Here is a 27,437-nt window from a genome sequence, read left to right as displayed (position 1 = left end):
AATTTACCAAATGTATATATTGAAAATAGATTTGAATCCTGTTGGGATTCCCCAGAGTCACTGTCATTAAGTAGGCAATGATGCAAGGACACAGTGCTCCCAAAGTACCATTGTAGCAGGACAAATAAATTATAGCAGTGACTAAATGCCATTACTGACAAGGCATTAAATAAGTTCCTTGGAACGAACTGCAAGTGACCATCAGTACAAATGTTGGGCACAGTTTTGCAAGAAGTGCCCTAGGAACTCGAGGGAGGAAAGAGTAATGAATTCCGCCTGGAGAGGGGTAGCCTGTGCTGCAGCTGAAAGGGAAAAGCAAGTCCAGGCCGTGGTGAGTGGTGGCCATTAACCCAAGCACAGGCATAGATGCTTGTCACTCCTTAGCAAGGCAGAGCCATGCTCTCTGCACAAACACTTAAGACTCTCAGCATCTGCTCCGCATTAAGATTACAACCCTATAAATAGGAACAAGTATGGATTAAAGTGGGATGTTTATTTAAAACCCACTCAACAAAGACTGTTTTAAGGCCTGATTCTTAAGACACTAAAACTTAGCCATTTAACTAAAACCTGTAATTTAAATAAATAGAAAATAATGCAAAATATAAATCATAATAATATAAAATATATGCTCATTTTACTTAGTATTTCAATAAAAATATAACAAAAACAAACCTTTCAAAAGATCGCCTTCCTTCAAGAGGCAGCCGGGGAAGAGAGCTTCCTGGCAGACCCAAGCATCCTCTGGCTTTAGGAGAAACCTTTATCTTTGCTCTAACTTGAACGAGTCACCTGGGCCTCAGTTTTCATGGGCCAGTGTGTAACCCTCAGGAGCCTGCAGACTCACTAACAGGACTATGCTCATCATACTTGCTAAAAGCACAATAAGCCCTTATACAAAAGCATCCCGTTACAGCGATTTTAATCATCTCCAAAATCACAGTTGCTCTAGTTGCCTTCAAGCTAAGCTATAATTTGAAGTTCGGGGGTGGGGGGTGGGGGGGAATAAGAAAGATGTAATTCACTGGTGCCTCATGTGACATGTTCTTTCTATATAATCCACTCTCCTGATAAGTAAATGACCACATGCTGTAAGAACAGCTCGTGTGACAAACCCAGGCTTTCATGACTAAATAGACATACATATGTCCCCAGTGCTGGGGACCAAACCTGGGACCTCAAGGGGAAAGTACACGTTTAAAGGTCAGCCCTGTGCTCCATGGTTGAGAGGGCAGGAGCTCTGAGGAACAGGGCACACTTCCACAACCGGCCTGCAGAAGGAGGTTTACATAATGATGGTCAGGGACAAGTGGGGGGTGGGGAGCACCACGCGCACGCGTAATACTTTGTTTGAGAAAGTAGAATTTATAAGAGGAAGAATATAATTACTTGCCTTCCAAACTCCAATTTTCCTGTCATGCCTCTGCAGTAATAGCTCATCCGCTATGTCTTTCATCTGTGTCTAAAGCAGAATCAATTATTTTATCACCATATTCAGCATTGCCAAAGTTTGAACTGTTTAGTATTTTAACAGCTAAGAAACAAGGCAAAGGTTAGGCTAGATAGGGAAGGAAAGACCTGCAGTCAGTGTTTCGGTGGCTCCTCATCGAGACCGTCACCAAGTGCACTGCTCTGAATGTAGGTGACAGAGTGCATGTAGAACTGTCCTCATGCCAAAATGGAAGCCATCGAGGGCATGACAGCTGGTGCTGTCCAGCCACTTTGTAGTTCCCGTAAGTGAAGAGACCCATGATTCACGGGACACAGAAGGGGCTCTGTCTTCCACACACATGGGTTCCTCTATAGATGCAATAACCTCAGATGCAAAATGTCCAAATAAGAAAACTCAGTCTGTATCAAGCATGTACAGGTGTTTGCCCCTTATATATATATATTCCAGATGCTTTTAACATTTATAGTGTATTATGATTTTATAAGTATGCTAAAAGATGATAAAAGTATAATGGGAAATATATGTAATCATATGCAAATACAGCCTCATTTTATTGAAGGGATTTAATCATCTTCAGGTTTTTAGTATTCTATACGTCCTCTGGATACCAGGGAACAATTATATTTGTGAGGGCTTCTGATTATGAATAATATCTCCCCTTTTTAGGGTACTACCTCTGCCAAATCTATGCTGTGTCTTTCTTTCATTATCCATAACAGATCTTCCTAGCAGCTGATCTATAAAGGCCAGGTCTATAAATCAAACCAATGTTACAGCTAGAACCCCGGGTACACGCATGCTAGGCAAACTCTGTGCTACCAGCCTTCTTGCCACACTTGTCTTTGTGACAGCCACAGGTTAGAGGAAAAGAGAGCTGATCTTTCTTGCTAGATTCCCAGAGCTATCCCTGACTATACCTTTACTAAAGCTGGGATGCCAGCCCCTCTCCTAAGCACATGAATGCCTGCCAGCATCCTTTATTAAGAACTCTCATTGCTTTTGCACCTTTGGCTGAAGACTGCTAGAATCAGTTTGTTTTGTTGGCCACCAAAGAATCCCAAGTCAGGAAATGACTACAAGTTACACTAACATGACTGGGATAAAGATAATGAGAAAATGTGGTAAATAATACCAGTAAGCCAAATGTTACTTTGCTTGGGTTTGGAGAGAGATCTGGAATTTCCCTAAAGTCAGAGACTGAGGAGTCTCTAGTTTTCCCAAAGCTTAGAAACATCTTGCTAAGTGAGTCAGCTCTTCCCAGTATACTATAAATTCTGTGACTAACTACACTTTTCCCCTAACTTGTTCAGCTCAAAAAACTAAGGATATCTCCAGATAAGTTAGATCCAAGGAGTTTGACAAATTGAAAAAATAAGATAGAGGAACATTTTTCTTTTTTTCTGATCAGTATTAATGATTATATTAAAAATCAAAATTATACAAAATAAGTTAACTTCTTTTTATGTATACTGATGATGTTTTAAACAACCAAAGTAATATTTACCTCATATAAATAAGATCAAAGCAAAGCAAACAACAAACATGATTTACAAAATAAATAATAGAAGTCCTCACTCTCCAAATTAATTCTCTAGGAAGAAGATCTTTCCAGAAGCTTTTTTTTTTTTCATAAATACAAACATCCAAAATACAGTGGATGGATATGCATGGATATGTATATGAAGACACAGATGCAGACATAATAGGTTATCTAGAGACACAGTGGATGGATATGCATGGATATGTGTATGAAGATACGGATGCAGACATAATAGGTTATCTAGAGACACAGTGGATGGATATGCTTGTGTGTGTATGAAGACAAGGTCATCTCCTGTGTACTATTCTGCACCCTCTCAGTAAATAACACCTTTCATATCAGTATGTGTGGACAACTCATTTGTATATTAAAGATTTATTTATTTTATTTATATGAGTATACTTTAGCTGTCCTCAGATACACCAGAAGAGGGAATTGGATCCCATTATAGATGGTTGTGAGCTACCATGTGGTTGCTGGGAATTGAACTCAGGACCTCTGGAAAAGCAACCTGTGCTCTTAACCGCTGAGCCATCTCCCTCATTTTTATATTAAAACCACAATTTAAAATCTTATTTTAAGCCGGGCGTGGTGGCACACGCCTTTAATCCCAGCACTCGGGAGGCAGAGGCAGGCGGATTTCTGAGTTCGAGGCCAGCCTGGTCTACAACGTGAGTTCCAGGACAGCCAGGGCTATACAGAGAAACCCTGTCTCGAAAAACCAAAAAAAAAAAAAAAAAATTCTTATTTTATATGGGAATCCAAAGAGCTTTCCATAGAACTGGGTTATTGTTAACTCATTAAGTATCCTTCCATGTGATGCTGTAACAACGAATGGTCTTGTATATCTTTGTTCATCTGTGTGAGAACTTAATAACATTCAAAGTATTGATTGCCAGCCAGGCATGGTGCTCCAACACTGTGGGTTCCAGGCCAGCCTGGTCTACAGAGTGAGTTCCAGGACAGACATGCCTATGTGGAGAGACCCTGTCTCAGAAACAAAAACCAAACAAACAAGAAACCAAACAATAACAACAATGAAAACCACACAAACCCAGTTGCACTAGTAGATATGATGAGATCCCCTTCTCTTTGCTGGGTGGCATGCTAAGGAACCAAGCACATACTGTGTTTGTTGTTACTCTTGACAGAGGACATCATTTTCTAGCTGTATCTGGGACTGTAATTTGTAGCGGTCATCCTGCCTCTGCCTCCAGAGTCCTGGAATTACAGGCATACGCTTCCATGGCCTGGTGCAGTTGCTGTGCAGAGTCTTATTTTTCAAATGAGAAAAGGAAACTCAGAAAGAAACCAGGAATGTGGCAGACGTGGGGGGTCAGGACGTGAGAAGCCCAGGTCCATGCTTTAACCATTACTCACTGAAGGATCCTGACTGGTCAGTGGGTAATTCATGTTCCAGGTCCTGCCAATTGCTATCATAAGATCATACTGTTCATACCTTTATCTTCTGACGTGATGCAAACTGTTCACTCGAGAGAAACAATGGCAGCCACACATTTTCCAACCTATTCAAGACGTGCTTCTGGATTTCCACCAGCACAGATGCGTCAAGTTGCTCATGCAGAATCCTGCCCCAGCCTCCGCTCAGAAGCATAATCTAGAGAGTAAAACCAAAGCAGAACCGCAAGCTTTAAAACAAAAAAACAATCAAATCCATTAATTGACTCATTCATGTTGGGCCTTTGGCAGCAAACTGGACAAGTGCCACCGTTTCCATTTTCCATAGAGCATCTTTGACTGTATCATACACAATAGTAGTATATGTAGTGGCGGTTGATATGGCTTTGCTTCCTATGGAAGACTGTGAGGTTGATGTTTGTTTGTTTGTTTGTTTGTTAGGCAAGTGTTCTGGCGCTGAGCTCTCCTGGCTGGTGTTGGTAACTATGACACAGGGGCACTGACTGTTTCTTTTTACAAGTTCTATTTTTGACCTAATATTCATCCAACTCATGCATTTGAGGAAGCATTTTTCTTTTTGTAGGTAAGGAAAAGAGGCATCAGTTAGTTAAGTGGGATCCTGCCCCAGACATTGAAGATGCATGCACTCAGTAGCAGCAAACTTGGTTGCTGGGTTGTTGAGCAGTGCTAAGTTGATTGCCCTGTGGGTGCTTCTCGACACCGAGGGACAAAAAGGACAGACACAGAGGCGGCAGCAAGCAGAAGAGAGCCTTGTGAGCCTTGTGCAGACAGCAGCACAGACAGAGCTAGTGAGTCTGTGGCTTGAATCTCCACAGCATCTCCATGGCCCATTTGTGGCCATTTCTAAGTGCAAATCACTCTATGTGTCAGTCTTCTGTCTGTGTCTGTCAGTCTTCTGTGACTGTGTCTGTCAATCTTTTGTATCTGTGTGTGTCAGTCTTCTGTCTGTGTCTCTCAGTCTTCTTCTGTGTCTGTCAATCTTCTGCTCCCTAAAACAAGCCCTCTTTATTTAGTTCACCTTTTATGAATAAAACTTTAAAAATACTAATGTTTTCTGTTAAAACAAAGCAGAAATGTCATCTTAATATTAAGTAATAGTAAAAATAAGAGTACTTTTTCTTGAAAACAAAAACCCTGACTTGCTAACAAGAGAGCAAAGTGGCTTTAAACTCAGTGAGGACCAGGAGGCTTTGTATAAAATCCCTAAGTATAACATAGGTAGAGCTAATGAAGACAGTGCAGAGACAATGGCCAGTCTGTAGGAATGGCTGCTCACAGCAACGGTGACTTTCTCACTGGCGTCTAAACTCTCAGCACCCTGCATGTACTACAGCATGCTCACATAGTAGCATCAGATGCCACAGAGCCTCACACAATGGAGCACAAGCCAAACAGAAGAGAAATGCTTCCGATGTGTCTATCCCAGACGTCCGCTTACCGAGATGCCCAGCCATGACTCTACCCCATCCCAGATCTGTATCTCTGGGAACTAACAGGAAGGCATTTTGTCAAAGTTGCTGCTGTCTAAAACTGTTTGCCCTTCTTTCACGGCTTTCTGCTCCTTTCACCCCCACCAAAGGGACAGTTTGTTGATCTGGTTGCCTGTACTGTAAATATCTATAAATTTTTTCCTTAATGAATTTAATATTTTCTGAAATTTCCATTTTCTAAGTATAAACCACTAAAAATATGCATCCTTGTAAACTCCTAAGATTAAAACAATACACAATACATTTGTTCTTTTAATAGTAAAACAAAAACAAAAGTAACCCTCATACTAAATAAGTTATTTTTAACTCCAAATTTCAAAAGCACAAGCTTACTTCATAGATTAAATGTGACAAGACACTCAAGCATCACTGAGTCACAGCCCATTGCTCCTGTAACTAATGGCTTTATTGTTATCAGAATCTGTAGTCAGGGCCAAAACTATGGTGCGATAAAGTACTTAAACCTATGTTCACAGTCTATGGAAAGTTTCTAGGCTGGACATGATGGTGTACACTCAATCCCAGCACTTGGGAGACAGAGGCAGGTAGATGTCTGTGAGTTTGTGGCTAGAATGGAGTTCTAGGATAGTTGGAGTTATATAAAGAGACACTGTCTCAAAACACCAAAACACAAAACCAGGAAGGAAGAGAGAGAGAGAGAGAGAGAGAGAGAGAGAGAGAGAGAGAGAGAGAGAGAGAAAGAGAGAGAGAGAAAGGAAGAGGAAAGGAAAGCAAAGCAAAGGAAAGCAAAGAAAGGAAGAAAGAAAGAAGGAAAAGAAGAGAGAAAGACAGACAGACTGGAGGAGTGAGCAACCCTTTTAGGGCAACATAATCATAAAGTGCATTTTCAAAGATCAAATGCCTTTTGAGGTTAGCAGGTTAAGAGAAAACAGAGGCAGAGACTAGGCTCAGTGGTCAAGAATGACTGCCTCTTTACTGTAGAAGATGCCAGGACCTTTTCCATGCGGCTTCCCACGTGGTCCTGAGCAGCCAGAACAGCACCTGACATACTAAAGGCACACACACATTCACTCAATAAATGAGGAATGCAAATCATGTGAAGCTGTGACTGGACCCCAAACTGTCCTAATACAGTCCCAGATGAGTGGCACTTTAGCCAATAAAGCAACTTTTAGAATAACATGTTTTAGAGCAGGTATTAATTGATGTCTATAGATATTCATGAATACCTAAATCAGAGTGCTCTTCCTAAAAGAAAGGATCGCCTTTACACTTCAAACAAAGTGTGCCGACATGCTCATACCTGGTTCTGTTGATGCAAAGAAGCTGGACTTCTGGGTCCGAAGAAATATTTTTTATTAAGGTATTTGTTTTTAATGTATATAGATTTTTCCTCTCTTTGCTTTTGGTCTTTAAAAACGATTCTTCGGAACTGTTCGATATCTATCCAACACATAAGGTCAAGGCTGGAAACAAAGTAGATTGATTCCCTGTTAATGATAGCTCTCCACTCAGTTAAACACCAGCCAAGCTGCTGGCACTCAGGAGGCGACTGATGAGACCAAGGAACCAGAGACTACAGCCCAGCCTCATCCCTGACTCACAGCAGGGCTCTGCTGTTGCTACATTCTCAGTCCTGGATCCATCTGACTTCTGGCAAGGAACGCTGCGGACAGAAGTGGTCTCTCAATTACTGGAGGCGTCTTGGAGCTCCAATGCTAGACTCGTATCTTCAATTTTAAATATGGGGAAATGGCACATATATGTCATGTGATTTAACAAAAAAGCCAATTTAGAATAATCCTCATCTTGATGAGGAGAAAAGGTGAAGTTTGGCTCAGAGTTCAAACCAGTTTGTCTTAAGGTGAGAGAGAAAAATATGATCAATATTTCAGTTTAGAAAATATGCATTTCCAAAACTACAATGTTTGATTTATAGATTAGTAAATTAAATTGAGACACTTCCCAGAAATTATAACATGGACATCAGAAAAAAGGAAAGCTTTTTTCAAGATAGCTGGTACTAAAAATCCCAACAAACCCTGCCTAACTGCTTAAAATACCACCTGGGAGGTTATGGCGGCAACCAGCCTTGATGCAACTTCATCTAAACAAACCACAGATGTTTTTGTTCAGTCTTTACTGACATAGACATAGGTAAAGATCTACCAGCAAGCCATTATTATAGTGTTAACCAAAAAAGGATTTTTTTAACTGATAAATGTACTTAAGAATACACAGTTCCTCACCTTGAAGAATGAGACTCAAGAAACTGACGGAAATGTTCAAATTCCAGTTTGTTGTTAAGTAGGTCATTAAAAGTAAGGTGCTTGTATTCCTCGGGGACATTAAGCCAATACTCTGTTTGTTTAGAGACATCCGAGAGTGACAGTGTGGCCATTGCATAGCCAGTGGTGTCCTGGTGACAAAACACTTCCATAAATAATCTCAATGCAACGAATTGTTTACCGTTTTAAACAGAGAAACTGAAGGGAAAATTCCCCATTGGCCGAGGTTAGTTGGCAACTGGGAGAGCTGGATAAGGAAACTCCATGCTCACATTCTAAAGCACAAATTCTTTCCTGTTGCTTTTTACCCCATTCCTTTTTAATGAATATTTAGTAAATACTTATTAGAAATAAACAAAGTATTCTGTATGTATGTACGTGTGAGCACAAGTTCATATGGGTGGCCATGTGAAAAAAAAATTGCTTCAAATATTACTTTTATTTCTTAGTAAAGTGGAAATGCCTTTTATAATAGAAACAAAATTATAAAATTATACTGTCACCTAAAGATAATTACTATAACCATGTTTATATAGCCTCTTAGTCTCTCTATATACATAGTTTTTAATAACCTGTATATGTATGCATATATAAATATAAGCATCTTATATTTACATATTTATAAATTTAAAGTATAAACTATACTATATTTAAATATCTGAAGTATATAACTATAATAAATAATAAATACATTAAATTTAAATATCTAATATTTAAATATTTATAGGTATATTTATTTTATACTTACATAAATATTAAATAAATGTATTAAATATAACATATATAATACATATAAATATAACATGCTTGTATATTATATAATTGTATTTATATTATATGTGTGGATATATAAGTTTATTAAAATGAGGATATGATAATGTACCTATGGCTTTGTAATTATATTCTTTATCTTAATGACTTATAATGGACATAAAATATTCTTCTATACCTATTTAAAATTTTTTAGATTTATTTTATATGTGTTTTGCCTACAAGTGTGTATGTGCACTGTGTATGTGCCTGGTGCCTGCACAGGTCAGAGGAAGCACCAGGCCCCGAGGAACGGGAGTTACAGACCCTGGTGAGCTACCACAACTCCAGGAATTGAGCTCAGGTCCTCAGTGGCTCTCAGCATCGAATCACCAGCTAGCACCAACTGCACACAACTGTTCATGAAGCCAACTCGTCTTCCCATTTGTTTTTATAAACTGTGCAGCCATGAGATAAACTACTAATGTTTTAAAAAGAAATGTTCCTTTTAAAAGGAAGGATTATGCATAGTATTTAAATTTTGCTCCTGAAGCTTAAAATACATTATTATGTGCTATCTTTATGGCTACGTACGTACTTCCTAGGTTTTAATTAATGGTACATCAAATAGAGAACTTTTACATCAACAACAGAACTATTGAACTTTTATTTTAAGAACTATTGTTTTTGAAAAACCTTATTTATTGAAAAATAAAAACTTCAGTAAGACCCAAAAAGGAAACTAAAAATCAACTGAAAACTACCATTTGGATTATCTCTCCCATTTTTGTGAACTTCTTCCCAGATGTTGTCTCTTTTTTGAATATATATATATATATATATATATATATATATATATATGCACACACACATATATATATGTACACATACATGTGTAAATATGTGTAATGTAAGTAGGATCACATGACATGAGTTGGAGTTTGGTTTGGTTTTGTTGAGACAGGGTTTCTTTATGTAGCCGTGGCTGACCTGGAAGTCTCTATGTTGACCCAGCTGGCCTTGAACTCACAGAGATCTGCCTGCCTCTGCCTCCTGAGTGCTGGGATTAAAAGTGAGATGTATGTGCCAGCACACCCAGCTTGACATTAGCATTTTTTTAAAAGATTTATTTATTTTATTTTATTTATGTGAGTATACTGTAACTCTCTTCAGACACACCAGAAGAGGGCATCAGATCCCATTACAGATGGTTGTGAGTCACCATGTGGTTGCTGGGATTTGAACTCAGGACCTCTGGAAGAGCAGTTGGAGTTCTTAACCACTGAGCCATCTCACCAGCCCCAACATTAGCATTTTTATTCCATATGCTTTTATATAACTGTGGATCCTGAACATTAATTGCAACTTCCATGTAACTGCATACATTTAATTTTATGTTTTTGTGGCCCTATCATAATTTATCTAATCAACTGAGCTGGGCATGATGGCACGTACACCTCCCAATCCGTGAGGCGAGTATCAGGAGAGGTTGGTGGGCGTGGGACAAACTCAGCTGCATGCTAGGGAAAGGCCACTTTGGTTTATTTTGTAAATAAAAAAAGTTAATATACTAACCAATCCTATGTTCTTTTTACTGACGTTTCCAATTATTTACTGTATTTTTCTCTTTTAAAAATATGTTGCTTTAGGCATGATAGTTTCTTTTTGTTCAGAAAATGCATCTGAATTCTTGTAAATTGACAACAAATCTAATTCCAGAAAAGATTTAAGGGAGTATTCTGCAGTGTGTGGCTTAAGTCCCTGATCTTAGGAGAGAATAACAGATGGCCTGGCTCCCCGTGTGGCTTCAGCTTAGTTTTCCCAGCTATGCTGAACATGTCTTTTTAACACTGTGACCTGTCAAAGGTAGCAAGCATGCTAGGCAAAGGGGAGGCAGGATGGTGACCCTCGAGTCTCACTACTGTGCATCTAGCTAAGGTCTCCTCCTAGCAGGATAAATGGTGGTGCAGACCCCCAAATGAAGATTTTCTAGGTGCAGAGTGTCTTACCTCAGCCTTCTTGGAAATTGTTTCCTTATGCAAAGCATGTAGCTTTCTGAAATATGCAGAATCTAGTTGTCGAGTCTCTTCTTGTAGTTCCACCTAAAATCAAGACACATGATACTAGTAGAATGCGCATTATGAAAAGGGGGTATGGAACACACAGTTTACCAAAATCAGTGGGCTCTCAAAGAAGCAAAGTGCTTTCACAGCTAGAGCAGAAAGCTCTATGTCATTAAAAATATTAGCTACAATGAAGTGACATATCAGATATGCACAAAGAAGATGGACACTTTCTAGTTAATGACATAGTTGCTGTCAATGACCCCCTCCTCTCTGGGCACACACAGATAATATAAATTGATCACACTTTCAGTTTCTAATTAACATAACAGAATGAGTCAGGGAGGTGGCCAAGTTCTTCCCAGGAGAACACAAAGGACACATTGTTTCCTGATATCCTCCTAAAAGTATTATTGCTACAGCAAAAGAGAAAGTAGTTGGCCAAATTAGCGCTCACAGCAGGTCTGTCTTTCTATCATCTAATGTGCCATTTTCTCTAGACAGAGAATAAGACCACTCTCCAATTCTCTATCGCAGAGAAAACCCAGTTTGGTTGGCTAACTGCCTGGGAACTTTCTGTATTTATATAGCTAGCTTTGGTAGTCTGTTTGAAACTCCTTATGGGGGGACGAGTCTGAATTACACAGCTAGGCTTTTAGCTCTCTGGACTGAAGTTAAGGAAGATTCTAGAACTAAGAATAATTTCCCCTCTTTTATTAAGAACAGTATATAATCCATCTTACATATTTTTATAAGATTCATTTGCTAACACCAAAATATTTCAGTTCAGGGCAATTATAATTCCAAATTTCCTTTACAATTCCAGGATCCTATCGACTTTATATTTCCTCTAAGAAATGTAGTACATATTATAAGTGAGTCAAGAGAAGCTTTTAAAATATCACATGATATTCTAATTTTTCTAGTGTAATCTACACATTCATAGAGTAGAGGGGACACTATGTTAATTTTTTTTAGAATTGTAAGAATTAAGGAATAAAAAGCTAATTACTTTGGTTACTGAATTTATTAAGGCTTTAGAGTTGTCTTAGTCACAATCCAATAGGGTGAGTCTATGCAAAGTGTTTATTAATTCTATCATAATTATTTTATTTATCCTTCTTGGTAGACAATTCAACTCCTTCAGTAGAGATTAATAAACAAGAGCAATCCAGCAACCACCCCCGACCCTACACCTCACACACCAGGTACACGTGTTTACTGATGAATGCTCAAGGACAATTTTCATATGTAATTCAAAAGAAATATCTAAAGTCATGTTCTTTATTCATCAATGATAATAATAACATATCCCAGTTCGGACTTTTAAAATGGCATCTTTTGGAATGTAAAAGGCTGTGTAGAAACTTATCCTATAGAGCATTGGGGTTTGATGAATTCCTGGTACTTTAAATGGAAGTACTGAAGTCCGAGGTGCCGCCTATCATGGTACATGGAAAGAATGTAGACGTCCTATGTGACAATGTGACATTCACTGTAGCCCATGCAGCAGAAAGTGAAAAGGCTCTGTTCCGTTTACCGTGTGAGCACTGTGGGGAAATGAGTGTAACGGACACAAAGTAAAAGCCCACATTTCTCTTTTGAGAAATGTTGTGCAGAGAACTAAGGAAGACAGAGATTAAGTCTTTTGTTAAGAGACAAAGGAAAACTGGCAAGAAAAATGATTTCAAACTATGCAGTTAATAAGCATTTTCCCTGCTGTGCTTTGGGGTCTTCTATGGGTTTCAACGTCTGAGCTGCCCGGCCCATCTGAGGCCATCTTCCTCCCACAAGCATGATTGGCTGGCCATCATACCTTTTTGTAAGCCACCTGGTCTGACATCACCATCTGTGTCCAGGGTTCCAGAAGGCTGAGAAGGATAAACTCCTCTGCTGTGTCAAAAAGATCTTCAAATGGTGGCTGTATTTTCATGTAAATGTCTTTCTTCCCTTCCTGATGGAGTCCAATGTCGAAACTGGCTGACGGAGCAATGTAAGTGGCAAAAAGATACTGAGAGAGGAGGGTGGGGCAAAGGGATGGGGAGACGCACAGCGGTTAGCAAGCAGACTGGCAAAGATGTCAAACCTACCTGTGACACACCAATGCTTCTCTCTTCTTTTCCGCCAGAAATTAGCAACTTGACATTGTTGGTTCAGGTAACAAGTGTCTAAGGAGACATTGTGCCTAGCAGTGCTGGTTTCCTTGTGTGTTTTCACACATTGAATCCTGTATGCCAGGCAAATACTCTGCCACTGAGCAACACCCCAGCCTTCTAAGCTGCTTGAAAAGTATCCTTTTGTAGCACAGCCTGCATTCCTTGCACTCAGGGGGCAGAGGCAGAAAGATCAGGTCAAGGTCACTTCAGCTTCATAGTGAGGCCAAGGCCAACATGGGCTATAACACTGTCTCAAATTAAAAACAAAAACCTTAAGAAACAAAAAGCCAAGGTCATATGGGCTGAAAATCGGCCCAGCCTGCTTAATTGCAGAGTCCCAAAAATGACTAATTGGCCTCTTTTGCGCATAAAATGTCTCCATCTGGTATCCAAAGCTGTGGAATGGATATGGGAAGGTGATAGTAAATAGGAAGATATGCCCAGGATTTCTGTGCATCCTGTCTGCTCATTTGTCTTGTTGCTCAATCATAGCTATCATACCCAGGAAGCAATTTAATAACACTGCCACATCACTATCCCTGAATACAAGAAAATATATACATACATATATATATAATGTATAATATATAATAAATGTGTGTGAATATCTACACACACACATTTTAAGGCATGGGAAGTACTGTTCCTCACATGACTCAGACCTGCAGGACCAGCAGAAGCCAGAACCAGAGAAAAGGACCAGAAGAGGCCAGAAGAGTCCAGAAGAGTCCAGAAGAGGTGCAGGAATCCAAGGGAACTATGAGGAAAGAACTTACAGCCTCACCCTGTCACCTGCAGAACCCCAGGAACTCTGGGGCTCCTCCCCCACCTCCACCACATCACACCCCTTGGAATCTGCTAGAAGTCCAGAGGACTCTGAGAGACTTCCCTGTTCACTCAGCCCAGGTGACTACAATTAGGTCTGTAAGAACTTTTATCTTCTTTCCTATTATCTAATTTCTGTTCTTGCATTTATGCCTCCTGGTGATTTTGCTTTTGTTCACTGTTGCTCTGGGTGGTTGCTTCCATTCTCCACCTATTTGCTATAAGACGTACATTACACTTCACCCAGTGTGTATGCTCATCTTATTCCCAAGTCTGTTCTTCCTTCTTCCATCCGTATCCCTCCTCTTTCTACCTAATTCTAACCTTCCATAGATTCAACAATGTCTAAATCTGTGCTCCTAAGAGCATCCTAACTCTTCCCGCAACCTGCTTTATTTAACTCAGCTTACTATTCTTTTCAAAGTCATTATTTACTCCTTATACTTATGCACCTTACTTCCCTCCCACTCCTAATCCTGGTGACTAAAATCCAAGCATACCTCCCACTCTCCTTGATTGTTTCTCCACCAACAGCTGTTGAAATCAGAGGGGCTGCTGTTGCCAGCTGCTAGTACAATATTTGCATAGCTGTACCACCAAGAAGCAGGGGCTGTTTTGCCAGTTGCCCACAGCCAATGACAAAGCTTACAGCAGACACTCTGAGCTCCTGGAGTAAGCAATGATTTTTCTCAAGGGCACACTACCAGCACCAGCTCACCTTCGTGTGAGCATTATAAATACTTCAAGTCAAAGAATATAGCTGATAGAATATAAAGCAAGCAGTAATAAAATAGCTGATGTGTTAATTCCCACACAGGAGCATAAGAAACCTGAAAAACCAAGTCAATATAGGTCTTCCAAAAGTTACTAACCCTCATTCATCTAGTCAAAGAGAGTTAGAAGACATCTTCGTCAGAACTAAAATTATCATAAATGCGTGCAAAGACACAAAAGGTGCTGAGAGGAAGAAAGCAGGATGACTGAGAAGAAGCAGTTAGCAAAAAGAAACAATGAAGAAAAACCAGCCTGAAATGTTGGGGGTAAAAAGGCATCAAGTCAATAAAACATGGGAAGGTTGTGGTGACAGACTGGGTCAGGAGAGGTGGAGCAGTGAAGTCTGCAAAGGGGAGGAGGCAGGGAACACAGTGTGAGCACAGACCAAGTCTAACGAAGGTGCCAGTGCACATGTCAAGGCGTACAGAAGGGTTTGAAAAGACCCAATCTACAGAGAGTGAGCCCAGAGCGAGAACCTTGTTCTGAAGGCATAGAAAACATTTACAAAAGGGTCATGCAGAAGATATCCCAGTTAAGGAAAAGAGATGCCAATCTATATGCTGGAGACAGATAACAACCAAAAAGAGAATACCAAAAATAAGAACCACCCCTCATCATATTATAACTAAAACATTGGCTATACAGAACAAAGAGAAGATATTTTAAAGTTGCAAGAGAAGCACCGAGTCACATACAAAAGCAGGTCCATCCAAATAATAGCAGGTTCATTAACTGAAACTTTGAAACACACTATTGTATTAACAATGAATGTGCTCCGGGGAATTGAGAGGGAAAACAAATTTTCTCAGAATCAAATACAAATAAAAACACAGCATATGAAGACCCATGGGATACACTGAGAGCCATTTTAAGAGGACACCTTTTAGCTCTAAGTGCCTACAAGGTCCATGTGGGGCAAGAGAGATGTCTTAGAACCTGAGGGTGCTTCCTGCTCTTCCAAAAGACCAGAATTTAGTTCCCAGGGACCACACTGGGCAGTTCACAAATGCATGCCTATAATTCCAGCTTGAGGGATTTGACACCCTTTTTTGGTCTTAAAAGGCAAATCTTTAGGCAAACCAGCCAAAAGAAAGAGAGAGGACCCAAACTAATAAAATTAGAAACGAAAGGCAACCATTAAAATGAACATTAATGAAATTCAGAAGATCATTAGATCTTACACACATATATATGTATATGTATGTGTGTGTGTGTGTGTGTATATATATATATATTGGAAAAAGTATTAAGTAATGGATAAATTTATAGACACATGTGACCCATAAAAATTAAACCAGGATGAGATAAACCGTTTAAACAGATGTATAATATGCAATGAAATTGAAGCTGTAATTAAAAGTTTCCCAACTAAAAAGCCAACACACATACTGATTCACTGGTGAATTTTACCAGACCTTCAAAGAGGAATGAACACTGATGCTTTCCAAACTAGTCCATAAATAACCAAGGGACAGTACTAAGCTCCTTTACAACACTAGCATTCTCCTGATTCTAAAACTAGACAAAGATAAAACAAAGGAAATTACAGACCAATCTCCCCTATGGCCGTAGATGCAAACATTCTCAACAAAATACTTGTCAACTAAATTCAAAAATACATCAAAATGATCATACATCAGAGTCAAGTTGGTCTTATTCCAGAGTTGCAGGGTTGGTTCAATGGATATGAATCAACAAATGTTGTAAATTATATGACTGAGTTCAAAGACAGAAATCACATACTTGTATTAATAGACACAAACAAAAGTTTCTGAAAGAAATCCTAACACCACTTCATGTTAAAAGTCCTGAAGAAACAAGAAAGGTTATATATATATATATATATATATATATATATATATATATATATATATCCTGAAAAATAGAGACTCTTTGCCATCTTCCTTTATATGAGACTCTATCCCTAAGAGATCCTAAAAGACTTTACCAGACAGCTCTCAGAATGTATAAACATTTTCAGCAAAGTGGCAGGATATAAAATCAATATACAAAATTAATATACTCCCTATATAACAGTGACAAACATACCAAGAAAGAAATCAGGGAGACAATCATTTTTAAATTAGCCTTAACATCTCTTAATAATAATGTGGATATTAAAGACTTCTATAATCAAAACTGTAAAGTGCCTTACAGTTAAGAGAGACACTGGGGAATGGAAAGACTGTGGAAGACTGGATGGTCGTGCCTCAGTGTGCTACTTATTTTCCTTCATTCTTTTGCTTTCTAGGACCTCGGGATACTGCTTAGTATGACCTGAGTCATTTCTCTTTGTTCAAGTATCAGTCGTCGCTGACAGCCAGCATAATCTTTAGAAGTAACAAAGTTTGCTCTGTCTCCTTGATTTTTACACTTTGTAAAATCACAGAGCTGACATCACACACGTTTCCTATCTTCTGTGAAGCTCCTTCTTGCCCCTCCAAGGTGACACAGGCAAAGGTGATAAAGACAGGAAGACAGAACTTTGTTGGTTCTAATGACAGGCCAGAGAGGATCAGCTCTCCCAGGCCCAGCTTACTCACCCATGGTTAAAGGGCCTACCTGTAGGAGCATAGGTGAGGAATTCCTCACAGATGTGTGGCTGACCACTGAAAATCTCCTACCAACATGGCTGACTTCAAGCTTCCTGAAGCTACATATGTAGAATCCTATCCCCTATCCCCTCCCTTGCTTTAGCTAATTCCCATGTCATGCAGCAGTTCCCACGAAGCTCATGCAGCTAGGGGAGAATTCACGCTGCTGGGACGATCAAGAAAGAGAGCCTGGACTTTCAGTTCACAGTCTAATGACCCTCCCTCATGCCCACTCCTTCTACAAGGATATATTTATTAACAGGCCTGATCAAGCCAGTAGTCAAAGCTACTATGCAAGGTAACAATGGCCATGTTATGCCTAGGGGACAGTGTTCCACAACATCAGGAAACAAAGTAAAGTCATAGTATATTCAACTGACTTCTGGCACTAAAATCTGAATAATAAGGCTGGACCGCTTGTCACTCTTCAGAAGACCCAACTTCTTTCTCCAGCACCTACATGGTAGATGACATCCACCCTTAGTTTTATAACCAGGGGATCCAGTCCCCTCTTCTGACCTCTGAGAGCACCAGGCACATATGTAGTATCCATTCATCAAGCTGACGAGCATTCATAAACATAGAAGAAATGCATCCTTAAAGAATTAAATCTCAAGATGTCATTCTAGTAATCAAGGAATACCTTGATGGCAGATGACAAATTTAGGGTACATATATATATGTATATATATATATATAAACACGATAAAACATATTTAATCAAAGAGTTAAGCATTTTTATAATTTTTATAATGATGAAATAATTTTAACTTGATACTACCTAACTTTTTAAAAGATTTATTTATTTTTATGTGGTTTGGTGTCTTGCCTGCATGTATGTCTGTGTTAGGGAGTCAGATCTTGTGGAATTGGGAGTTACAGACAGTTGTGAGCTGCTATGTAAGTGCTGGGAGTTGAACCCAGGTCCTCTGGAAGAACAGCCAGTGCTCTTAATGTGCACTGAGCTATCTCTCCATCCCTGCTACGTAACTTTTTGATGAAATACAAATACTATATCATGCATTTTCTGAATGACTTGTGTAATTATGAATTACAAAATTATTACAATATCTCAGGTCATCTGCTACTTTTTCTGGCCACCCAACTCTTCCTTTGCAACCACAGAAATAGCTAACAACACAGCCCCTGTTACAAGGAAATTGCTCCCTTCATGTTCTACACGGCCACTCTGATTAACCATAAAGCAGATCCACACACACAGCTGCGGCAGACCTGATTCCAACTTAAACACTAACCCAGGATGTTTTCCCAGGCCAGCGGAGATACAGCATCGCCTGTCTATGATCAGACTGCCTGGCACTGGATACAACACAGCTCTTAGCTCCATCTCTCTTGGAGACACTCAAAGGTTAGATAATCAGGAAATACACGCTGTGGTCTGCCCAGATCACTCTCCACCTGCACCCGTGACTCACATTCTTGGCAAGTGTATCAACTGGGAGGGGGGCAAAAGGCCTCGCTCAAAAAAACAAAACAAAGCAAAACAAAAAAACGCAAATTTTTACAGCCAGGAAATTCTGGGAGTTCATTTTCTTGTTGAACCAAACTCTTAAGAAGACAACTTCACTGCTAACAGGACAAATAAGAGAAAGGGCTGTACGGTGGGTACCAGGAGACAGGAAGAAGAGCTGAAGAAGAGGGAGGGGGACCAGCAAATGAACCCAAAGAAACCAAGACCAAAACCAATGAGAAAGGCAGGAAGGGGAAAGTTCTGGCGAGTCCTTGCTTTTTAATGGGCATTAAATGGAAATGGTGTTTAACTTTGGGGTGATAAAGAAAATATCTCACTGTGTAGCCCAGGCTGGCCTTGATTCTACAACCCTCCTGCCTCTGTTCTCTGAGAACTGACTGACTAGGCACACACCCACTGTACCCATTTAAATCAGTTTAATACACATTACTTAATTTGGCATCATATGGGGAAAGCTTTCATTTTTGCTTCCTTAAGGAAATCCCAGCTCGTCCTTAGAGACAACATTTTATATTCTCTACCTGCAGGACGACAGTACCTGAGAGATGAGCAAACAATTCCCATAAATAAATTAGGACACTTGCCAACGAACTTGGTATTTTCCAGGCCTATGCTATTTTGCATGCTAGATTAAACTATCATCAATTAATAATTTTAAAAGTCATGTTGAGAGTTAATAAACATCTCTGTGTATAGCGATTGCCTGCCATGTATAAGGCCCTGGATTTGATTCCCAACACCAAGAAAATCAGAACTAGTCTCAGCGAGTATGGTCTTGGTTTAGTGGATGCCCCCTCCTTTTAAAGACACCATACTACACAGACTCACCTTCACCATGCTGTGCTCTCATTATCCTAGCAAGCCGACATAAACAGACCTGAGAGATGAGTGTGCAAGGCTTTCTGAATGTGTTCTTTTGTTTGTATAAACAAGGTAAAGAGCAAAGAAACAGTGACATTCCATAGCTGGGCTAGTTGGATTTTTCTTTCTACCAAATACTAGCTGATGACACTGTGGAGTGAGATTCCAGTTCCAGGCGTGTACATGGATGAAGTATGGAGCAAAGCATTCTCATGTGCTCAAGGCAAGCATTGCTGGGAAGGAGCCCGAGGAGCTGCCGCCTGGCAGATGTGTGTCAATGAAAACAACAATTTCCATTCAGCCTCAAAAGGCAGAGTTGAGAACACTAGCAAACCGAGCACCACACATGCTGAGTCCCTGTTACCACCCCCGCCCCCCCCCCCCAGCTCTCCCTCGTGTTAGTGGATAGGTCTCACACACTTCCTTCTGAGGTACTCTAGGCTGCGGTGTGTGTGTCTTAATAAGACTGCCTGCATTGCATGATGTTTGACTGTCACTGCCAGCTTGGGACTGAAGTGAGAGAGAGAAATAGAAAACTTTAAAACTGGAAGATATTTCCAAACCTACATGCCATGAGACCGTAACACCAGCTCACAGGACATCTGGCAGAGGAGATGGGCAGGCAGACATAGAGGACACTAGCATAGATTTTCCTTTGATGTTATCAACACAAAGAAATGATAGCTGTGCAGAATGATGGGCATGCTAATTAGTCTGCCTTGCTCATTGCATTAAGGATGCCCATATCAAATCCCAATATGCCCATAAACACGTAGTGTGCTGATTTAAAAACCAATAACCAGCAGATTGTCAACATCATTGGGCAAAGTAACACAGAGGTCAGGAGAGACCACTTACGTTTCAGTGGGCAGTATCACCAAGAGGTCCTTTTTTTAAAGCTCATAAGGTCAGCAGGAGGTAGTTTGACATGTATCTTTCACAATCTTCTAGGAGTTTCCCAAGATGCCTAGCAAAGGAGTTTCAGAAATAAAAGCCTGTCTGCAGTTGCCACCTCCTACAGCTACACGGGTCCCCTGTGCTTGAGTGTCAGCAGATCCTGCCAGGCCCCAGACAGGAGGGGGCAGGGCTCCTACGAAGCCCCTGTGGCCACTTCATGTAAAGAAAAAAGAAGGGGAGTCTCTGGGGTACAGAAATGTACAAAGTCTGCTTGCCAAGTATTTTGTTGTTGTTTTTAACTTATTTACTTATGTATTTTCTTAAATATAGGAGTGTTCTGTCTGTATGCACACCTATGTGCTTGAAGAGGCCATCAGATCCCTTTAAAGGTGATCACCATGTGGTTGGTGGGGATTGAACTCAGAACTTCTGAGAGAGCAGCCAGTGTTCTTAACTGCTGAGCCATCTCACTGCTTTGATGTTTTTGGTTTTTGGGTTTAATCAACTCCCTTTAAAGTTTATAGTAAGCAAACTATGGGGGACTTGCTAATCATGGAGCAAAGGTTAAGGTACCATCTTTGAGAGGTACAAACAAGGGACCACTCAACAGTTTCCAAAATGCAGGTGAAATTCTGCAGGTGGAGGGTCAGGGTTAAGGGAACTTAAAAAGGAGAGGATCAGGATGAGCCTTCTCTGTCCTCCTCTCGCCCTCCATCAGGAGAATGGCATGCTGCCTTGGCCCAGCTCATGGGAGCTAAACAAAAGCTTTTGGAAATTTTTGTGAACTATTAAATTTAGTCATTATCAAAAGTTAAATTACATAACCTTTTTAATTATAGAAATTATATTAAAATCGAAGATAGTGAACACTTAAAACTCAGTGCTCCCAGTATCTCTCACTACCATTCACAGCTGTGATGCCATTTGCCTGTGTAGTACTATCTGGTGGAACCAGGGTATGGTGGTGTGCTGCTGTGCACGTCTGCCTGGTCATATCAGGAGCTGGAAATCACCTATGCTGAGTTTTTACACTCAGACATGAGTGCAGGCTACCCTGCTGCCAGGACTGTTAGGTGCTAAGCATTCACTCACACCATAAGCAAGATAGTTCTCTTTTTGTACCAGAACTACTAAAAGACAGAAAACAGGACTGGGGATAAGCAGTAGATGACATCACCTAGTTCTAACACTTTCTGGGGGTAAAGCCACATAGCTAGAATACACCACATCCCACCATCACATGCCAATTTATAACACTTTCCTTATAGACTGTTTAATTTATCCCCAGTTTTGAAATGTGGATGATAATACAGTTCCTCTTAGTACTGAGATCAGAGTAAAGCCATCCGGAGAAGAGCTAATAAGTGCTTCTTTACGTTTGTCTCTTCTCATTCTGAACAGTATCCAGACAAGGGCTGAGCTAAACTTCAAACGTTGACTTTAACTTCAGCCTGGTAGATGAATCAGAAGAGGTAAGGAAGCAGCAAGAGAGAACTTGTCCATTTGTCCTCCTGAGAAAGTATAAAGAGGAAGCAACAAAGCATGAAGGGAAATAGAATTCATATCGTTGGGTCTTAACTCAGAGCCAACTCTTCACAGATCACCTTCAGCACAGCAAGCGACTGTGCGCTCAGCTGTGGCAGCTGGACTACTGCTGAGCTGGAGGGCCAGTGGCAGAGGAACACAGGAACCTCTCAACTGTGTTCAGTCACTCTCTGCTCTTGGAATTTATATAGAACACAGGGATCAAACTGTCCCCCAAAGCTAAAGGCAAACGGAGCTCGTGGAGTGTTTATAACACAGATATGAATACCCCAATACCAGGCACTCTCAGAGATCACAAAATTTGGCAAAGAGAGAAGTGTGTTTTTACAACCACTCACAGCTCTAGCAGGCTCAGAACCTTGGGACCTGAGTTCATATGAGGCAGAGAAAGAAAACGCCAAACAACCCAACCTTTTTATTCTGCAAAAGGAGGAAAAAATGATGGTTTTAATGACTTCTCACATCCCAGTAGGAGCTCAAAAACATTACTGAGAGCCGTGCCAGATGACAAATTACAGAGGAAGCTTTGCACAGATGGACTCAAGTGTGAAGAGCCTTGCACTATTCAGTTAGGAATCCCGAAGACTGGGATCTAGGGATTGCAACTGCACCCAGGCCGAGAGCAGCACGAGGTGGGATTGCCAAAAGACGGACAATGTGAAGACAATCAGCCATTACTTCTTGGCAGCGGCTCAGCCCTGACTAATGAGAACTCTGAGCAAAAAAATTTCCAGAAAATGCTAATCCAGTAACAGAGAAATACTTGCTCGAATACGTTTTGAAAAAAATGAAAAATCAGAGGAAGAAATCAGAACATGTTAAGAAAGCCAGAAACAAACCATAAACTCAAGGGAAAAAAATGAATTGGGAGTTTAAAGACTGACTTCAGCCATTGCTTAAGACATTTTGAGCAAAACCAATTAATCAAGTATATCGTGGAGTAAAATAGACAAAGAGCTTTTAAAAAAAAAAACCCTATCAAACAGTCAAAAGCAATCTAAATTGCCCACGGATTTTATCATCTAATTTTTTATTTAAAAAAAAAACTTTAACAAAAGCAGCATTTATTTAAAGGAAATATTTAACCTCTGAAAATAAATAAAGAAATCAGTGAACAACAATTCAACAGGAACAAGATTCTAGTCACTCTTTTGGTTTAAAAATCAACAAAAGACTTGTCTCTCTAGGATGCAGCCACATCTTAGTAAAGCTGGCCTCCAAGTGGCTATGATGAGAATGACAGTCATCAGGCCAGCTGGTGTTGCAACAAAAGGCACCATTACCACTGTCACTGTCACTGCATGAAAGGCAAGCATGCAGGCAGCAGGTCACCTGCCACTGAAGAGCACAAGTTAACTCTTTACCCTACAAATATTCTCTCCAGTAAATATGTCAGGCTGAGTAAGGATCGGCTATCTCAGGCTGGTGAGCTGGGAACACAGTCAAGGTCTGCTTCTGTGACACTTCCGTTATTTGAGTGAGGTAAGAAGCAGGGAGGAGATTTCATTATTGTTCCTAAGAAACAGACTAAAATCAGACTTGGAGTATAAACGTCATGGTGTCTGGAAAGCCAGGCTGGGGGTGATTGGTAAGATGGGACTAAGGGGTCAGTAAGCCACTTCACAGCCAAACAGAAGAGTTGTCAGTGACCACTGTAGGAAAATACTGAAACTGTGACTACACATATAGTATGTTACTGAGAATACAAGCATTGCCAGTGGGTCATCTCATTCATAAACACAAGCTACTTCCAGTCCTGAATATACAACTGAGCACAAGGATTATCCACACAGACTCACAGGTCTGAAGGGGAAATGTCAAGGGTGACATTTAACCTATAATGCTCACAAGGATATTTCAAAATATTAAAGTGAAAGATTAAGCAAGGTAATAGACACATGTGTAGGGAAATTAGTAATAAAAAGGCAGCTTGCAGGTCAGGTCTGGAGTTGTAGCACTCAATTCTAATTCCAAGGACAGCTAGAGAATGCCCATGGAAACGTGTTTTCTAATCTACAGGATTGGAGTGGGAGGGGGTAACAAAAATACCTCCCTCTCAGGTTTGTTAAGAAAAAGACCAGCTCCTTAATCAGGGAAATGCAAATCAAAACAACCCTGAGATTCCACCTCACACCAGTCAGAATGGCTAAGATCAAAAATTCAGGTGACAGAAGATGCTGACGAGGATGTGGAGAAAAACAAACACTGGTCCATTTCTGGTGGGATTGCAAGCTTGTACAACCACTCTGGAAATCAGTCTGGCGGTTCCTCAGAAAAGTGGACATAGTACTACCAGAGGATCCCACAATATCTCTCCTGGGCATATATCCAGAAGATGTTCCAACCGGTAAGAAGGACACATGCTCCACTATGTTCATAGCAGCCCTATTTATAATAGCCAGAAGCTGGAAAGACCCAGATGTAACTCAACAGAGGAATGGATACAGAAAATGTGGTACATTTACACAATGGAGTACTACTCAGCTATTAAAAACAATGAATTTATGAAATTCTTAGGCAAATGGATGTATCTGGAGGATATCATCCTGAGCGAGGTAACCCAATCACAAAAGAAGTCATTAAATATGCACTCACTGATAAGTGGATATTAATTAGCCTAGAAACCTAGAATACCCAAGATACAATTTGCAAAACACATGAAACTCAAGAAGAAGGAAGACCAAAGTGTAGATACTTCGTCCCTCCTTAGAATGGGGAACAAAATACCCATGGAAGGAGTTACAGAGACAAAGTTCGGAGACAGAAGGAAGGACCATCCAGAGACTGCCCCATCCGGGGACCCATCCTATAAACAATCACCAAACCCAGACACTATTGCATATGCCAGCAAGATTTTTGCTGACATGACCCTGATATAGCTGTCTCTTGTGAGGCTATGCCAGTGCCTGGCAAATACAAAAGTAGATGCTCACAGTCATCTATTGGATGGAACACAGAGTCCCCAATAGAGGGAGCTAGAGAAAGTATCCAAGGAGCTGAAGGGGTCTGCAACCCTATAGGAGGAACAACAATACGAACTAACCAGTACCCCCTGAGCTCATGTCTCTAGCTACATATGTAGCAGAAAATGGCCTAGTCGGTCATCATTGGGAGGAGTGGCCCTTGGTCTTGCAAAGATTATATGCCCCAGTACAGGGGAATATCAGGGCCAGGAAGCAGGAGTGGGTGGGTTGGGAAGCAGGGTGGGGGAGGGTATAGGGGACTTTTGGGATAGCATTTGAAATGTAAATGAAGAAAATATCTAATAAAAAATTGTTTAAAAAAAAGAATTAGACCAGCATATGAATGTATTGCCATAGGACCTAAGAGATAGTAAATATTACCCAGCTGGCATATGTAATGGTAACCACGGACCAGACAAAGCTAGGTATGGCCTTTTCCTGGATAAGGGGCCAGGGGGATTTCTCTGAGGCTCACTGGTTTCTATCCATAATGTCTGCAGAATCTTCAGGCTGCATCAGGCAACCGGGACAAACCCCAGTAGTGACTGAACAGTGCCTGTGAGGCAGAGAGCCCATCACTGTGCATGCTCACCCTGAATCCACTGCACCAGCAAAGCAGCAGAAATGGATGTAAAACAACCCGCTGACTGCTCAGTGATTCACAGTGCCTAGGAATGCAAGCCTGTCTGCTACTGGGGATACCATCTCTCTGTAACAAAAAAAAAACAAAAAACAAAAAAACAAAAAAAAAAACAAGGCAACAAAATTGAAGAGTAAATCAAGCACTCAAGAAACCTAACTATCAGCCAGGCGTGGTGGCGCACACCTTTAGTCCCAGCACTTGGGAGGCAGAGGCAGGTGGATTTCCGAGTTCGAGGCCAACCTGGTTTATAAAGTGAGTTCCAGGACAGCCAGGGCTATACAGAGAAACCCTGTCTCAAAAAACAAAAACAAAATAAAACAACAAGAAACCTAACTATCAAGACACTGAAATTTACCATAAAGCTAGGAGGCGGCCCATGAGTTCCCACAATCCCTCACATCCAACCTCACCCCTCACCCGTGTCCATTCATCTTTGAGGAAACACAGCTTGGTAATGCGGCTGCTCAATAAGGAAGCAGTGAGTTCTGTCAGTGCACCTGGAAACACACGCCTGTCTAGAGAAGCTCTTAGCTCATAGCACTTTCGTAAAAATGTCAGGACCACCCTGAAGTGTGTAGGTCGACGAGAGGAGTTAACAGTTGCCATGATGGATGGGGGGAGGAAGACTCCTCCACACCGCTCCTCTTATGTCACCTTCTCTTTTTTTCTCCAAATGAGTTTATGGTAACACCCAAGGTTTGGGTAAAGCTAAAGTGAGCTCATATGTCACTGGGAAATGTTGCCAGGGCAACACAAGCTTTACCGGAAAGGGTCTGCCTGGACTTTTTCTTCTCCAACCTTTCTATGGCTTCCTCAAAAATGGAAAAGGCAGAGAATGCTCTCCAACCGTGCTAGGAAGAGGTCTGGGCTCCACAGCTGTGTGCGCTTTGTTAGGCATCTCAGTAAAAGTCTCTCGGCTAAGGATCACGTTTTTTTATTGCTGGCCTAATTGCTATTCAGTTTGTCGTGGTCACCTGTAGAGCAAGAGCAGCTACAGCTAGGGGGACAAATACATCAACTCTGGGAGAATTCCCCAGGACAGGACAGTTATCCTGAGCGATCCACACTGTCGCGTATCGGCCCACAGGAGTTGACGTAAGGGAAGCAGTAAACACTTTCTGCCCTGGTCTATGAGCTGATCCCACAGGCACCATATTACAACAAAGGCTTCCTAGACTACATCCACCGATGCATGAATGTAGTAGGTCTTTTGACTTCTGCCAGCTCAACTTCTGTGCTGTTGGAAACACAATACACCTGGGAAGATGGGTCTGTGGTGAGATACTTGTCACAGGGACTTTCAAGACCTGACTTTAGATCCCAGTGCCCACTGTGACAGCACACATCCACAATTCCAGCACTGGGGTAGCCAGCCAGCCAGCCAGCTTCTGAGAGCTAAGCTGGGGTCTTCAAGCTCAGTGAGAGGCCCTGACTCCAAAAGTAAGGTAGAAAGGGAGGGAAAGAAGCAACATCAACCTTGATCTCCTCCCTCAAAGTTGATGACAGCGTTCTGAACCCCAGAGTCGGGTGACTGAACTTAGTTACTGGGCCTCCTAAGGGACACCATTGTAGGGATGCGAGACAGAAGCAGTCTCTTAGACAAGGAGTGTGGTCAAGTCAGTGGGTGGAGGGGACTGCCAGGAATGGGACTTCCCATTGTCAAGATGGAGCCTCACTGTGGCTGAAAGACTGGAAAGATCTC

At 40.9% G+C, this 27,437-nt stretch overlaps 1 protein-coding gene across 6 annotated transcripts in view; it reads right to left on the bottom strand.

The window, feature by feature from the left end:
• The window catches only part of Rgs22 (regulator of G protein signaling 22), a 132,817-nt gene that overhangs the window by 29,763 nt on the left and 75,617 nt on the right, over positions 1–27,437 (bottom strand). For all 6 annotated transcript variants that reach the window (XM_021183706.3, XM_021183704.2, XM_021183708.2 and 3 more), the window contains 6 exons: positions 12,802–12,996; positions 10,932–11,024; positions 8,134–8,303; positions 7,188–7,350; positions 4,453–4,611; positions 1,394–1,462 (listed from right to left, as the gene is read on the bottom strand). In XM_021183706.3, coding sequence (XP_021039365.1) covers positions 1,394–1,462; positions 4,453–4,611; positions 7,188–7,350; positions 8,134–8,303; positions 10,932–11,024; positions 12,802–12,996 — 849 coding nt within the window. The remainder of the gene's footprint in view (positions 1–1,393; positions 1,463–4,452; positions 4,612–7,187; positions 7,351–8,133; positions 8,304–10,931; positions 11,025–12,801; positions 12,997–27,437) is intronic.

This window comes from Mus caroli, unplaced genomic scaffold (genome assembly GCF_978045245.1).
Source record: "Mus caroli unplaced genomic scaffold, Mus_caroli_1 scaffold_16, whole genome shotgun sequence".
Lineage (NCBI taxonomy): Eukaryota > Metazoa > Chordata > Mammalia > Rodentia > Muridae > Mus > Mus caroli.
The sequence above is the reverse complement of the archived record's forward strand: the minus strand, read 5'-3'. Positions and strand labels throughout refer to the sequence as shown.